The sequence below is a fragment of the Dreissena polymorpha genome, chromosome 5, assembly GCF_020536995.1.
Source record: "Dreissena polymorpha isolate Duluth1 chromosome 5, UMN_Dpol_1.0, whole genome shotgun sequence".
NCBI classification, from domain to species: Eukaryota; Metazoa; Mollusca; class Bivalvia; order Myida; family Dreissenidae; genus Dreissena; species Dreissena polymorpha.
This window is the reverse complement of record NC_068359.1, coordinates 76756636-76773555: the sequence shown is the minus strand read 5'-3', so window position 1 is coordinate 76773555 and position 16920 is coordinate 76756636. Positions and strand designations below refer to the sequence as shown.

General features: G+C 35.4%; 1 protein-coding gene across 1 annotated transcript in view; it reads right to left on the bottom strand.

Moving 5' to 3' along the window:
- Positions 1-6513: 6513 nt before the first annotated feature.
- LOC127882119 (dopamine D2-like receptor) overlaps positions 6514-16920 on the bottom strand; it is a 49692-nt gene continuing 39285 nt past the window's right edge. The window contains exons 3-4 of the mRNA XM_052430576.1: positions 13399-14291; positions 6514-7160 (exon numbers count right to left, since the gene is read on the bottom strand). Of these exons, the coding sequence (XP_052286536.1) occupies positions 6922-7160; positions 13399-14291 (1132 nt within the window). The 3' untranslated portion in view covers positions 6514-6921. The remainder of the gene's footprint in view (positions 7161-13398; positions 14292-16920) is intronic.

The window sequence follows — 16920 nt, the reverse complement described above, 5'->3', positions numbered from 1 at the left end:
AAGATCTGTATTTTCCAGATTTTAACCCCCCTGAAAGAAAAGATCGGCCTGGAGACAGCCACGGTGGTGTCTTAGTCTACATTAAAAATAATCTATCTTACAAAAGACGCACAGACCTCGAAATCAATGGTACTGAATCAATCTGGATTGAACTTGTTACATTTTCTTAACATACCCTGTTCGGCGTATTTTACAGACCCCCAAATACACCTGCACATATACATGCTGCCATTGAAAATTCTATACATCTTGCTGTTGACACGGGAATCACCATCATTATTATAACCGGTGACTTTAATATCAACTTCCAGGACCCTAACAACAAACTCAAACAGTTGTGCAACCAATGCGGCCTCTACCAAACCATTAATTACCCTACACATTACACTGAGCGTTCCTCTTCAACAACTGACTTAATACTCACCTCTGAGCCTAACCTTATTCACTCATCGGGGGTGGAAGACCCTGTCTTTAACAAAATATTAGATATCACTGCCCCATCTATGGTCTTCTTAACTTCAAAAAGGCACATAAACGCACATTTAAGCGCCATATATGGATTTTCGATCAGGGCAACTACGAAGCGCTTCGCGAAGTTATGGCTAACACCGACTGGGACGCTATAAAGCATAACGACCTTAATATTTATTCTAAAAACATATCCGAGTACATAATATCCACGGCGAAAAACTGTATTCCAAACAGACTAATAACAATTCGCTCAATCGAACCAGCCTGGATAACCACTCACATAAAACATCTCATTCGTTGTCGTCGACGGTTGTTTCGCAAAGCCAAACACACAACACTTGAACGCGACTGGTTCAAATTCAGGACTCTGCGAAACAAAGTTGTGGCCGAAATTAGACGCGCAAAACTAAATCATCAAGACAAATTGGCTGAAAAGCTTCAATCAACATCAAATTCTAGATCCTGGTGGTCATGTTTGAAAAGCTTCATTCGACCTTACTCGACATCATCCATACCCTCACTTATCCATCAAGATTCAATTATTGAAGACGACACCATGAAAGCTACTGTCCTTAACAACTTCTTCACAGAACAAACTATCCTGGACGACTCAGAAGCACCTAACCTAAGGCAATTCATATATCATAACAACGAAACTCTGACCTCCCTTGTGGTCACTCCAACTGAGATTGAATCAGTGCTACGAGGCTTACCATCAAATAAAGCTTCTGGTCCAAATTCAGTAAATAACCGCATCCTGAGAGAACTTTCAACTGAACTATCTCTTCCTTTATGTGATATTTTCAATACTTCCTTACGCACCTCTGTATTCACAGAACCATGGAAAGAAGCTTTCGTCACCCCAATATTCAAATCGGGAGACTCATCTAACCCAGCCAACCATCGTCCTATCTCTTTACTTAGCGCACTTGGAAAAGTATTTGAAAGAATTGTATTTAAATATACATTTAACTTCCTACACACTCATCAGATCCTCTCCCCCTTACAATCTGGATTTGTCCCTGGTGACTCAACAATAAACCAGCTTACGTTTCTCTATAACTTCTTTAGCGAGGCTATCGATTCTGGAAAAGAGGTCAGAGCTATATTCTGCGACATTAGCAAAGCATTCGACCGTGTTGGCATAAGGGTTTGTTGTTTAAGCTTACCAATATAGGCATAAGTTGCTGTCTCTTATCCTGGTTCGAATCTTACCTTACTTACCGCAAACAAAAAGTTGTTCTCCCAAACGCAAGTTTCAATTGGTCTCATATCAACGCTGGAGTACCCCAAGGCTCAATTTTAGGTCCTCTTTTGTTTTTAATTTTCATTAATGATATTGTAAAAGATATTCATGCAAACATCAGGTTATTTGCCGACGACACTAGCCTTTATGTGGTAGTCGACAATCCAGTCAACGCTGCAGCTATACTTAACTCCGACATCGAAAGAATAAATAAATGGGCTAAAACGTGGCTTGTCAGTTTTAATCCTAAGAAAACGGAATCGATGATCATAAGTCGCAAGACAAACACAACTCAACATCCCCCTGTATATATGGATAACGTCGCCATTAGCGAAGTATCAAAACATAAACATCTATGACTCTACTTTACGAAAGATCTTAAATGGGGCGCCCATATTGAGTACATAGTTAATAAAGCCTACACAAGAATACACGTAATGAAAAAGTTAAAATTTAATTTAGATCGTTCCTCATTGGAAACCATCATTTATTCGTCCTTTACTCGAATACGGCGATGTCGTTTTCGACAACTGTACATTACAAGGCCAAGAACTGTTAGAAAACATCCAACATGAGGCTGCACGAATAGTCACAGGTGCCACGAAATTAATCTCTATCCAATTGCTTTTGGATTAAGTCGGATGGGAAACTTTAAGTAATCGCAGAGCCAAACATAAACTCACTCTTTTTTACAAAATGACTAATAACCTAACCCCATCCTATCTGTCTGACTTATGTCCACCAATGAATACCAACGACCGCTATAATTTAAGGAATAATCAATCACTTTATGTCCCTAGAGCTAGAACTGCGCTCTACTACAACTCATTTATCCCATCCACAACTCGTGCTTTCAATAGCCTTTCAACCGAAACCTCGAACGCATCATCCATCCACACATTTAAAAGAGGTCTTCCATCATCAGCGGTCAAAGTTCCAAAATATTATTACTATGGCAAACGTATATCCCAGATAATGCATACGCGACTACGCACAAACTGCAGTGTGCTTTCACATGACCTGTTTAGTAAAAACATTATACAATCCCCTCTTTGCTCTTGTGGCGAAGAAGAAACAGCTAGCCACTATTTTTTACACTGCCCATTGTACTCCACCATTCGAGTGCGCCTCTTGAACTGTGTATCGCACTTCTGCCTACCCTCAACCAAGGTATTGCTTTTTGGAAATCCTTTTCTTTCTTTGGAAGACAACTGCACTATTTTTGCAGCAGTACATACCTTTATTGATATATCTAAACGTTTTGATAAGACGCCTTCAGTACCAATTCCCACATTATTATAACGTGCTCCCAGCTCCTTCAAACTTTTTCTCCAACCTCGTTCTACCACTATATCACCGCTTCCATTTCTCCAACTCTTCCCTACTATCACTTAGTACCAGAAACATTTAAATAAACAGTGACGTGTTTGTACGATTTATTTAATTTTATTACTACTATCACTTACACATCCAATTTATCTATGTATCCATACTCATCTACTTTTCACACACTAAACCTTACTTCAATTTAATTATACACATGTACTTTCCACCACAACCACTCTTCATTAACATTTATGTAGTGAAGTCCTTCTCGCCTAATGCATCGCTTATTCATGCTCGTGGAACGACCTACAATAAGCTATGTTTAGCTTCCAGGTCAATCCACATATTACTGTGTATTTATTTGATGTATATGCATTCCGAAATAAATATGTTTAAACCAAATAAATCTAGGTAACTTGATACACGCAGCGAAACGGCAATCTTGTATTGCAGCTTGATACACGCAGCGAAACGGTAATCTTGTATTGCAGCTTGATACATGCTGCGAAACGGTTAACGTTGTATTGCAGCTTGATACATGCTGCGAAACGGTTAATGTTGTATTGCAGATTGATACATGCTGCGAAACGGTTAATGTTGTATTGCAGCTTGATACATGCTGCGAAATGGTAACCTTGTACTGCAGATTGATACAGGCTGCGAAACGGTTAGTGTTGTATTGCAGATTGATACATGCTGCGAAACGGTAATCTTGTATTGCAGATTGATACAGGCTGCGAAACGGTTAATGTTGTATTGCAGCTTGATACATGCTGCGAAACGGTAATCTTGTATTGCAGCTTGATACATGCTGCGAAACGGTTCATGTTGTATTGCAGCTTGATACATGCTGCGAAAAGGTTAATGTTGTATTGCAGCTTGATACATGCTGCGAAATGGTTAATGTTGTATTGCAGCTTGATACATGCTGCGAAATGGTTAATGTTGTATTGCAGATTGATACATGCTGCGAAACGGTTAATGTTGTATTGCAGCTTAATACATGCTGCGGAACGGTTAATGTTGTATTGCAGCTTGATTCATGCTGCGAAATGGTTAATGTTGTATTGCAGATTGATATATGCTGCGAAACGGTTCATGTTGTATTGCAGATTGATACATGCTGCGAAACGGTTCATGTTGTATTGCAGATTGATACATGCTGCGAAACGGTTCATGTTTTATTGCAGATTGATACATAGAGAATAACAGGTTACTTCCTGATCGTTTTGTAATATATCAGGCGAGGCTTAGAATAAAATAACGGCGAGGCTTGCCGAGCCGTTATTTTATTAGTGCCGAGCCTGATATATTACAAAATGATCAGGCAGTAACCTGTTTTTTTGTTTATCATACCACTGACTCCACTCATCCCTTTTTTCAAGAAATAATGAAAAATAATCACTACGCCCTGGAGCCGCCGCATTCGTTTATCGCGTATGAATCTTTCTAAAAATAGCATTGTTCCTCAACACGAAAAGTAGCGCCATTTAATGTAATTTAATAACGCTGTTTCTTTCTCTTTCTTCTTAAATTCTGCAACAAAACTTTAAGCAGCAATACTTACACAAAATGAAAGCATACGTACATTTTAAAGGCAAAACTTGATAACCGTTGCAACATGCCAAGGCAAGTGAAATCGTTAACGTCTTCGCAGTGTGTCAACACGTGTAAAGAATTGAAGTATGTTTTTTATTAGAAATTGGAATATACACTGCGCGTTTGGTTTACTTTGGTAGTTGTGCGTAGATATTGAGGTTCTGCACGTTAAGTACAGCTCCAAAAAACATGCCATTTATTTGATTTTGGCCAGGAAACTGTGCTTGTGAAACTGCCGGGTGGGTGGGGAGAGAAAATGTTCATTTCGGAAGTGTTCACAAAAGTGCATGAAACAGATGGAGTTGCAGTAAAACATGTTGCCAAAAGGTTTGAACATCTTTTTTGTGTTTGTTCGGAAATTTCACTGTAATTGATTACCGACTGTACGTTTTTGTGTCCTGTTATTTGAATGATTTCGGTGTGTGCGATATGGGAATCCCTTAGTTTTTTAACAAGGTGTTTTCTAGCAGAATGATTACTTATATTGTTTTTTTTTTCAAAACCGGCCTCGATTGCCATAGTTTTCAACATTTTGGGGAAAAAAAATCACCAAGTTTCTGCCGTGATTAAACAGTGATTACCTTTCCTTGTCGTTATCTTTAAATTGTTCTGCTTTGCTTTCAGGCAGTCACCTGTAAGGGAAAATTCTGGACCACTGCTCCGGAAGATAGAGTATTAGTAATATGCTCTTTGAAGTTTCCGCTCAAAGCTTCCCACGATGCTGCGCAATGTGACAGGCTCGTAGTCATCACCATCATTCTTGCGAATGGAGAGCAGATATATGCAGCAAGATATTCATCTAGATGGTCGACTGATAAATTGTGGATTGCCTTCGTTTCGCCTTCTTGGCAAGATATTTTTGAAATCGACTTACATATGCCAGTGTTTTTCGGATGGTGTTTTTGTTCGACTTCAATTAATTTTTTACATCTTAGATTTTTTATTTCTATGGCGTCTGATATGTTTTCACTGTTCTCAGTTTTTGATTTTGTTTCAGTAAGGGATTCTAAATGACTTTTTTTTAAATTGACATTTGCATTCGTGCTTTCATCAAATGGTTCATTAAACACTCAGATTTACTCCAAACTGATTGGCAAAGTCTTCCTAAGATCGCCATAACAACTTCCTCCATTAAACCGTCCCAAACAATGTCATCTTACCTCCATCCACAAAGTTTGACATGGTAATGTTTATTTATTGTATTAAATATGTGTTTTATGTTTATTCTTATTTTCAAAAGAAATTAGCTTTAACTAGCCTTATCAAACACGATTCATTCCTGTGGCCAAATTAGCAAACTGTAGAAGACGACAAATGTAACCTTAATAATCATTTATGATTTAAAATTATTTCATTATTTAATGCATACTACATTGGGTTTTATTCTGAAGTTTGTTTATTTTTTACATTTTGTCTGTTTTTTTATTGTTTGTTTTGTTTGTTTGGTCTGTTTATATTAAGTGCTGAACTTTTGACATAACCTTTGACCTTTGATGTTTGCATATGAAGGCGTGTCAAAAAACAGTAGTCCGTTTGTTACATGACGTCATCAGCATGTACTTATTCATTATTAATATTTGGAAAATACGTTTTTTCTGTTTTTGTTTCTGTTTGTGAATTAAATGTTATACCTCTTAGTATCACATTGTTTGTTTTGATAAATCTGATTAAGTTTTACAATAAAACAAAACATATTAATTAAGTCTTAGTAGCCTCCACACATGACTGATATATGAACTTCCTGTTGACCGTGATATCAAAAGAGGTATCAGGCAACAGGATAACAAGCAGATATCAATGTGGTGGTATGATTAATGCTGGCAAACGGTTACTGTTGTATTGCAGATTGATACATGCTGCGAAACGGTTAATGTTGTATTGCAGATATGCTCTTTTATTAACCACAATTCGTGAACAAAGTACATGTTTAGCAGATATGATCGACGTAGCATCCAAACAAGTACAATTAAATACAGTTGGCATTTACGTGTCTTCATGTTATCTAACTATCTACACAGCGTGATTATATATAATATAGTCATTGTGCCCAGGCCAACACCGTACGAATGCAAATAACCATATTTTGACAACTTATACACGTAGTTTTATGATTACACATTGCAAACGTCTTTAGGACATGTCTTTAGGAGATTAATTTTGTGATACACCGCGCAACGTGCAAAATGTTTGTGATGAGTTTATAAACACGTGGTAATGATTATCATTTTTTTATGGAATAAACACAGTCACAAAACCGTTTTATTATCTCTCCGGATTCCTTAGTATCTTGTACGAACGCAGTCCGTCAGGATCCGCTTAAATGCTTTTCTGAACTCCGGGTTAAAGATGGTGTAGATGACGGGATTTAGGAAGCTGTTGATATATCCAAGCCACACAAAGAAGCTCATAAGGTAGGGGTCAATGTCGCACGTAGGATAGTTGAGGAGTTGATAGCGGAGACAAATGGCACGCATGATGTTCACAGTGAAGAAAGGCCACCAGCAAAGTAAGAAAACACCTGAAATATTAAGAGACCGTTGTTTGTGATAAATAGTAATATGGAACGGTAAAAATTGAAACAAATGTCCAAATTATATCCTTGGCAACCGACAAATTCACAAAATGGATTACAATGCTTAACCATTTTACATGTATGCGACATTTATGTACACAGGTTTGCATCGAGGAATGCCATTTATATGGTTACATATGTTCGTGTGTAAAATAATTCATGTTCGGACATTTTAGCAATACTTATTGTCAATTCTTTTCTTGCACATTATTTTCAAATACATATGTAGTAACCACCGAGAGAATGAAGAACACGCGCTCATGAGACCGTTTTTGGCACACATAAATGACAATGCAATAAAAACAAAATAGTAGTTAACGGTGCATTTAATTTAAAGGGGCCTTTTCACGTTTTGGTATGTTGACAAAATTAAAAGAAGTTTGTTCAGATTCGCAAATTTTCGTTTTAGTTGTGATATTTGCAAGGAAACAGTAATGCTGAACATTTACCATGCTCTTAAATAGCCATCATAACTATGCATCTTTTGACGATTTGAAAATATGAAAATTATAAAGCGTTGCAACGCGACACGATTGAATAATTTAGAGGTTTCTGTTGTTGTCGTTATATTTTTAGGTGAATCAACGAGGATTGCTTATATCAAGTTTAAAATGCATCCTTCATTGCAGAAGCACGGATGGCCGAGTAGACTAAGCGGTAGACTTTTACTCCAAGACTCTAGGGGTCAGTGATTCGAGCCCTGTTGAGGGTTACTTTTTCCTTTTTTGTAAATTTTATTCTTGAGTTTTAACCTGAGCTTTTTATATCCAATGTTTACATTTATTTATATAAAGCATTTAATGACAAACTTCAATACATGCCAATATCTGTGAAAAGGCACCTTTAATGTTACATTTTTTTACCAAAATCTTAAGTCCTATAGACAATACTTCTTTTTATTCCGATACAATTAAAGGAATTCAATGTGTTGGAATCATTTAAAGTGGCGTAATAGGGCAGTGACTTAAAATGTGTACATAACAAATTGCTGAATTTTTAATTGATAGCGCAAATGAAGCATGTTAATGAGCACATGATGTAACGGAGATCACTTGACGTCTACGAAATTTCGATGATTAAAATGTAGCCTTTTAAACGTGGATTAGTAAGAAATGTATTTAATTAAATGTAACTTTCTTAGGCACTACAAATGCGTCAAAATACGTGGTGAATGTTACATATTGTTAGACGTAAATGTAATAGTTAACAATCGCCTTACAACCGTATTGTTTAAACTTCTTAATTATAAGATTCAGCATGGCGCTTTTACACATTTCATTACAACATTCTATATGTAGAGCAGCTTTATAATGACCTAAGCATCATTTAAGTTTGTATATTGGGTCAAATTATATCCTTTATTCTTTAGTCTGAGCATTAGTTGTTGAATACGGGCCTAGCTGACAACATTTGCCATAACTATTACATCATAGTTGGACAGAAACTATCAATGCACGCAGTAGCATGCTTATTCAATGCAAAAGTAATTGGAATACACTGTGCGTTAAAACAGCTTACTTGTGGTCAGTTGTAAAATGGTTTACGAGTAAGAGAGCAACCATATGAAACATGGTTCATTCTTAAAAAAAAATTCAGCACACTTTTACAACGAAATTAATAAATAAAAGAAACCCGGCTAGGGTAACTTTCACATATTTTAACAATAAGCTACATTTTACATTATACTAGTTTTAATTACCTGTCATACAATGTGAGAAGTAACACGCACGTAGACTCATTGGAAGCACAAAATAACAAATATACTAATTTTCTTTGAAGTCAGGTTGCTTTATTCTGTCAAAGTAAACATTTTTTATACTGAATTTTTACTAATTCGTATGTTGCGTCAATAAAAACAACGTTCCACAGGAAATTCAAATTAATGTTACCTTTAATGCAGAGATACAGTTTCAGATCTTTTAACGCTGGTACATAATTAAAGATGTTCGATGCTAATTGTAATCCGTACTAATGGGTGTTCTTGCAAAAAGAATGCAAAGGTGTAACGTTCAATGTTCTGGTATTCTGGTTGGGTGTATTTTATGCAAACGATATGTTTGAAACGACGTAAAACATGGTATTTTGTATAGCCGGATTGGTGTAAGCTAATCAAACTCATGCAAACAACGTGTGCTATCTGGTCGGCGTGAATCGGTATTAGGCGTTAAAGCTTATCAAATCATAATCAAGTTTACGACTTCCGTCAAAGATTGCAAATGAGTAAGCTTGCATAGCACAAGATCTTACATGTTTAAAATATAGTCTTATTTAAACTAGTGAATATAGTGGAATCTATGATGAAACAACATTAAGGACATTTATGTCTGTTATTTATTTTGTCTAGATATGTGTCAATTTTAATGCGTTTTATACCATTGTGTACGTGTCAGCAACAAACATAGAAGCACTGTTTTGCTAGCATTTGATACACGATAATACACTTGTAATTGACATACTACACAAATGACGCTATTCAGATAAGATTTTACATAAAAACTCGGTACTTTCGTTAACTTTGTCGATCCCTTGAAATATATTTGGAATGTCAACACCCGACGTCCTGTGATTATGTCGTAATTGTATCGTTCACTCGTATTATTTTCAATATCGACTTAAATCTCCTATTACAGTCCAATCTCGACAATAAGGCTTTCTTGGTGTCAATTTCAGGGTGTGAAGCCATATAAGCAGACATATTAGACGTTAGTAGATACTAATTAGGACAAATGTATTCTTTGCGAACGAACATTTATGACCCTTATTCTCGGCGTTCGTGAAGGCTATGCGATTTATTTATTGGGTACAACGGTCGTCACAATTAAGGCTAGGTAAGTAGATGTTATAAATATTTTGGGAAAATTACATACCTCCATAAAGCTAAATTAAATAGTTTGATTACTTTGTTTTATCAAATTATTTGTAACACAGATATTCTACAACAAGTTAAAGGGTTAGAACACTGAATGCCCGTCTGGTTTTACAATGGAATATTTGATTTTATACATGTGCATTATTAATGTAAAGCATTAGAAAGAATGGGCAGCATATGTACATACACAGCAGACAATTAAGTCGACAATAATTGTGTCTTGTTCTGAGAAAACTGGGCTTAATTCATGTGTGTAAAGTGTCGTCATAGATTAGCCTGTGCAGTCCGCACAGGCTAATCAGGGACGACACTTTCCGCTTTAATGGAATTTTAAGTTTTAAGGAAGTCCCTCCTTACCAAAAATCAAGTTTATGCGGAAAGTGTCGTCCCTAATTAGGCTGTGCGGACTGCACAGGCTAATCTGGGACGACACTTTACGCAGATGCACTATGACCAGCTTTCACAGAACAAGACACATATGAATGTGATCAGAGTCTTATTACGGGAAAACTGAGCCTAATGTATTTGCACAATGTGTCATCTCAGATAAGCCTGTGCAGTTAAGCCTAATCAGGGACGACACTTTTCGCCTAAAGTGTATATTCTTAAAGACAAGGCTAAACAAATAATTCCATACACGCGAACAATTTTGCTTCAAAAGCTTGTTCGGACAGAACTGGCTGGGACGACTCTTTAACCCATGTTTGTCTAGTGGACTTTCCCATCCTTCTAAATTAGATCAATTTATTTCCAAAATTAGGGAAGTCTAGTATATTAATTAATCATGCGGCGTCTCATCTGGGTCTACGCTGTTTGCCAATGCCTTTTTTCTAGACGCTAGGCATAAATGGGTAAAGCAAATGCAATAAGCCCAGTTTTCTTAAACGAAACTGCATGCATACTCAGTAAAGACATGTTTTGCGTTATTCTATTATATTCGGAAAGGTTGAAATATGATTATAATCATGTATGCACAATAATGTGTAAGCGGTTAGATATGTTTTAACTGATCGGCATTAAAATGCAATCTCAAGGAATGAAGTCTAACTCGTACAACATCGACATAATCTGTGTAATTGTTTATAACTACACGAACATATTTTTACAACACTAGCACGTGTCTTCTATTATAATATGATCAGTGTGGATTCGTGTTGGTATTTAACCGAGCAGGTTATCACAGCGATGTATTAAGTATGTATTAGGTGACCTTTATCTTATAAAATAATGCGATTCTCATTATTAAATCAGCTAATCGTATAGCCCGTCTGCATTATTTATGACTTGTTCCATCAATGTGGAATACATGTATGCCGTTCTAAAAAAATTTGAGATGTTTGCTGACCCGTCTACGTGATGGCAGGTCTATTGCTTTACTTTGATCTTGCTGATTTGTTTTAACGGCTGAGATGGCACCTTTAATTGGTGTCAACGATTGGAGTTAACGTGTTATAGTCCAATTACATGTTATTTAATCTCATTAGATTAACCACAAGTAAAATATTTTGCAATAAAAACAAGCACGAGTGTAGCTTTATCATTTGAATTTAATTCTATCGTACTGATGGCCCTATCCTTCAAAATAAAACGCAATTGGCTTGTTCAGAATCTGCCGCGTAACATAAAGGAAAATTGATTGATCTTTCCAAATAGAATCTTATGCGACCACATTATTCCGCACAGGCTTATCAGGGACGACGCATTCCGATTTATGATATTTTTCTTTAAAAGAAAGTCTGTTCATCACAAAAATCCAGTTAAGGCGAAAAGTGTCGTCCCTGATTTGCCTGTGCGGACTGCTCGGGATCTGGGATGACCCTTTACGCACATGCATTACACCCCCTTTTCACAGAGCGCGGCTCATATGTTTGTGTAGAAAACAGCTCAGTGTTAATAGTCGGAAGCAAACCGATTAAGTAGTGTAACTCTTATGGCCACAATATTGAAGAAATTATTGTGCAAATATATGATTTTATTTCGTGATGGACTGGCCCATAACACGATACGACATAGATGCCATATTGTACCAATATATATAATTTGTGGAAGAATCTGTATCATTTCCGACATGTCCTATTAAAGTAGTTTATAAAAAAAATGTTAATAGACCCAGTGTTTAATAAACACGAATTGAAATGGTTACCTGTTCTACAAACATGTATACTTATTCAAGGTCGATGATGAAACCTTACTTTACGATGAAACGATCTTAAAATAACTTGATGCTAATAACGGTTGAGGGTGATATAACGAAATTATTACCTAGAACTTCGAATCGCCACAGGATATTCATTAACTTTAGTATTTTATTGAATACATATGCGATGTAGCTGTTAAATACTGGTTTAACTTCTAATGTATCGGTAGTTACGGTCATAAACACCGATGTGTCTATTATTTTTCTTTTAACGGAATAGATATTCGTCATTACGGCGCCCAATCTCACATAATTTTAGTGTGCTGTGAATTTGTCAATGTGTTTTGTATAAGTTGTGTTAAAGGGGACTTTTCACGTTTGGGTAAATTGACAAAATTGAAAAAAGTTGTTTCAGATTCTTAAATTTTCATTTTAGCTATGCCATGTGTGAGGAAACAGTATTACTGAACATTTACCATGCTCTAAAATAGCCATTATATGCATCTTTTGACGATTTAAAAACCTGAAAATTATAAAGCGTTGCAACGCGAAACAAATTAATAATTGGAGAGTTCTGTTGTTGTCGCTATATTTTGTGAAACTACGAGGATTGGTTATATGAAGTATTAAATGCGTCCAGCTTGGTATCTGGAAGGATGGCCGAGAGGTCTAAATGGGCTACTTTTTACTCCAGGAATCCATGGGTCAGTGGTTCGAGCCCTGCTGAGGGTTACCATTTTTTCTTTTTTTAAATTTCATTCTTGATTTTTTACTGGAGAATTTTAGATCCAATGTTTACATTTATCAATTAAAGCATTTAATGACAAACTTGAAAAAATCCGAAATCTGTGAAAAGGCCCCTTTAATAATTACATACAGCGAAGGTAGACAATACGATCAGCTCTATATACATCTCTAATTCAGTTGACCATAGTGCAGACAATCAAATGCCCCAATATTATATTCGCGAAAATGATCTCATTAATATCGTGCAGTATTAGATTTGGTCATGTAAAAACTAACGGCAATATTAAACTAAAACAAAATGCAATTTAAAGCATATATTGACTGAAATGCTAGCGATGAGGTTGCTATAAAAACAACCATTTTTGAATCGAATACACGTTTCTGTGTACATTTGACCTCCACAGCTTTTCAACATGATAAAGTCAACTTACCTAAAACGATAGCTAAAGTTTTTGTAGCTTTACGTTCTCTTCTAGATGATGATTTCTCTTTACGTTTTCTACTTGTGCGCATATGGAAGTTAAACTTTGTCATATTCTTTTTATCCTTTTTCCGTCTTCCTTTACCGTCTATACTGGTCTTTCCCCCACTACTTGTCTCTTCACCATCATTGTTTCCCATTTTACTGTCTTTGGAGTTAAACATTGTTTCCACCTCGTCTTTAGTAACATTAGCGTTTATTGCATCGATGCTAGTATCAAGCGTTTGTAATTGCTCGCGTCTATCAATATCCTGTGCAACAGGATTAACAATAAGTTCGCCCTTTGCTGGCAAATGCACAGGGCTTTTGGAATCACTGTCTTCGTCTTCTTTTTCGTGCGAATCAGTTTGATTGGACGTGGACGCATCGTCTAAATTAGTCTCTGGAGTCTGGAGAATATGATGTGTGTTCGTACAATTATTCACCGTTGTGTTGTAAGTAGATACTTTTCCATTATCCATTTTCGCAAGTCCGGTTTTGTCGTTCGGTTCCCGTAACGCTTGGTTCTCGATAACGTTCGTCAATGTCTGCGTGTCTATCGATCTAGCTTTTTTGTTGGCTAAAGATCTTTGTGCTCGAAGGCGGAGCACTCTGTATATACGCCAATACAAAAATATCATGATGAGCGAGGGGATATAGAAGGAACCCATCGATGAATAGATGAGGAAATCGGAATTAAAAAAGCTACACACCCCGGCTTCGCGGGCGTCAGAGTAATTCACTCCTAGGGCTATGGGTGCTGCTATTGCTATAGAAACGATCCAGGTCAGAGCTAACATAAAGTGAACTCGCTTAGAATTCTTGTGTTTGGCATACTTGATGGGTTGCGTCACTGCTATAAATCTGAAATTTAAACAGAAGAGTTTAACAGTCGAAACATCGCATTCATGAAGTCATTTTTCGGTAATCCACAACTTATTTAAACGTTTGATTCGTTAAAAAGGCATCAAATGTTCATACTCTGACTTTAAATTTATGACAAAAATAAAGATTTTGGTATCGATCAAGAAATGATGACTTTATAACACACATCTTATGTATAACACCAAAAGTGTGTCTCGTTTATTCCTGGAGTTGGCGTTGGTTTTTTGGCGTTATTTTTACGCCAAAATTATTATTAATTGATATTGTTTACGTACGTCCATCGACTTATACAGCAGTTTTCATTAGTACACTTTAAATCAACATATTGTTCATATTATTATTTAAAGAAATCAGAACTGGAAATGAGTTTCGATGTTTGAACGCAAAAATAAAAAAAGGTACAGAATAACAATATTTTTTTATGGCTATAGGCTACATTGACAAGCATTCATACATTTTAATATATAAATAATTATTTTTCCCAACGGCTAATAATATCAGATCCATTTAATAGCGAATATAAGTATCTGATAAGTGATTACACGGTTTATATTTAGAATATATTTTTGAAAATATTTTCAAACTGCATGCAATCAAATATTGTATTGAGTTTGACTTGTGTCATAACAAAAATGACAAAATTAATATATAGCCACACGTGTAATATTTTATGACAATGACGCCTTTGAAAGTAAAGTAACCTTTATATTCGGACTTGCAAGGGTATGACAACAAATCTTCTATCCATCTGAATATTAGCTCAGAATGGAATTTGCCAATGGTGGTTGTGTGTAGTATTTCATGACATCATTTGTATCATCAATAATGCGTATATCTTTGTATACGCTACAGACTTAACATATAAAAGCCTGTGAACTAAAAAGATATCTACGCACACAATCCCATATTGCAAATCCAACTGCGATTATCAAGGCCGGGCAGAACGTCCCCGTATGTGTTATGTGTTTAAATACTAACAATAGCCACATTTTCCCAGAACGAATGTTTCTTTTATACCTAATGATAAAATATGACATTTCTGCAGTGAAACAACAGCACTGAAAATAAACAAATTGTTATTTTCACCGATGAAAATAACACATTTTCGGAACTCGTTTTTTATTTTAAGATTACCATAAATAATTTTATATATATATATGAAAAATGAGTTCCGAAAATGTGTGATTGTTTGATCGGTGAAAATAACAATTTGTATATTACATAAAATATTTTTTTTTCTATGATCACGAGTTAACTAAAATCGACCTTTCACCGAATCCAATAAATTTTTATTTTATTTTATGCTTTTTCAACGGGAGAAAGGGTCACTTTTCAGCGAAAGAGAAACAGCTGTTAATTATTTTCTTGAAAAGGGGGCATACAAGAAACAGAAAATTTGTTCATGTCAGTGTAATATCTTTGTTATTTCACTCGTGATCATAGAAAAATACAATAATAATAATAATGTAATAGTTTCACTCGTTCGTGAAAATATATTTTCTATGATCACTCGTGAAATAACAAACGATATTACACTGACGTGAACAAATATCCTCTATGTCACCATATATTGCCGTGCTTAACATCCTCCAATGGTTCGTGATTAATTCCTGCTAATGCTCAGTCAATATTTTCACAATCTATATTTTTTTACAAAGCATAACTACGTAACGTGTCACTAACTTTATTGAAAACTAGTTTTTCTTGTATTTCTTACAAGTTCAACAGGATGTCACATGGATAAGCTATCATAATATATTCCATTACTTATTTAGCTTAGTTTCAAAACAATATCAAAGTCGATAAGCAATGAAAACAAAAGTTCAATACAATTTCCCTCATATCGTCTATAGCTTTTTATGTTTCGCTTAAGAGAAACGTTTTCTTTTCTTTAATTGATCCGTTTTTATGAATACTTTGATAAATATCGTTACCAGTATTTTCTTCAAGACTTGTCGAATATGTATCGCCACCTAGAGCTTCAAACACGTGTCACCTGATTGACAAAGTGTTATGGTATTAAATGGGGACGTTATTTAGTGTCGTCTGTTCAGGCTGCTTCGTCATATTTTACCCGAATCATGTTTTTGTTATAACAAAACGAACTGTCGGCATATAAGAATCACATATTAGTATAAAAATAATTTTACAAATAATTATATTAAATTAAAATAAATAAAAAAAAGTTGTAATACACGACCTTTAAGATTACTTTTTTTAAAATATAAATTATGAATTGTGATTGGGGAATAAATATTTTAAGCCGTTTTAATTATACAAGATGTGAATCCGTTAGATTACAAGAACGTTGATGTATGCTAGAAATAGTTTACACAAAATCGAGCAAATTGTATCGAATCTCGTGGAAATAAAATAAACAAGCACATTTGTTGAATTGATATCCCCCGCCAGAACAAATGTGTTTAGGATTGGGTGCAAATCCCTCGATATACGGTATAAACTTAAAAAATAAATAAGTGTAGGGTAATTTTTGTTATTCATAACAATTATCTTAATTGAAGTTTTAAGTTTAAATCTTGTGGCGTATCTGATATATAACCCTGACAAGTTACATCCATCAAAAACAAGAAAGGACAAACTCTTATTT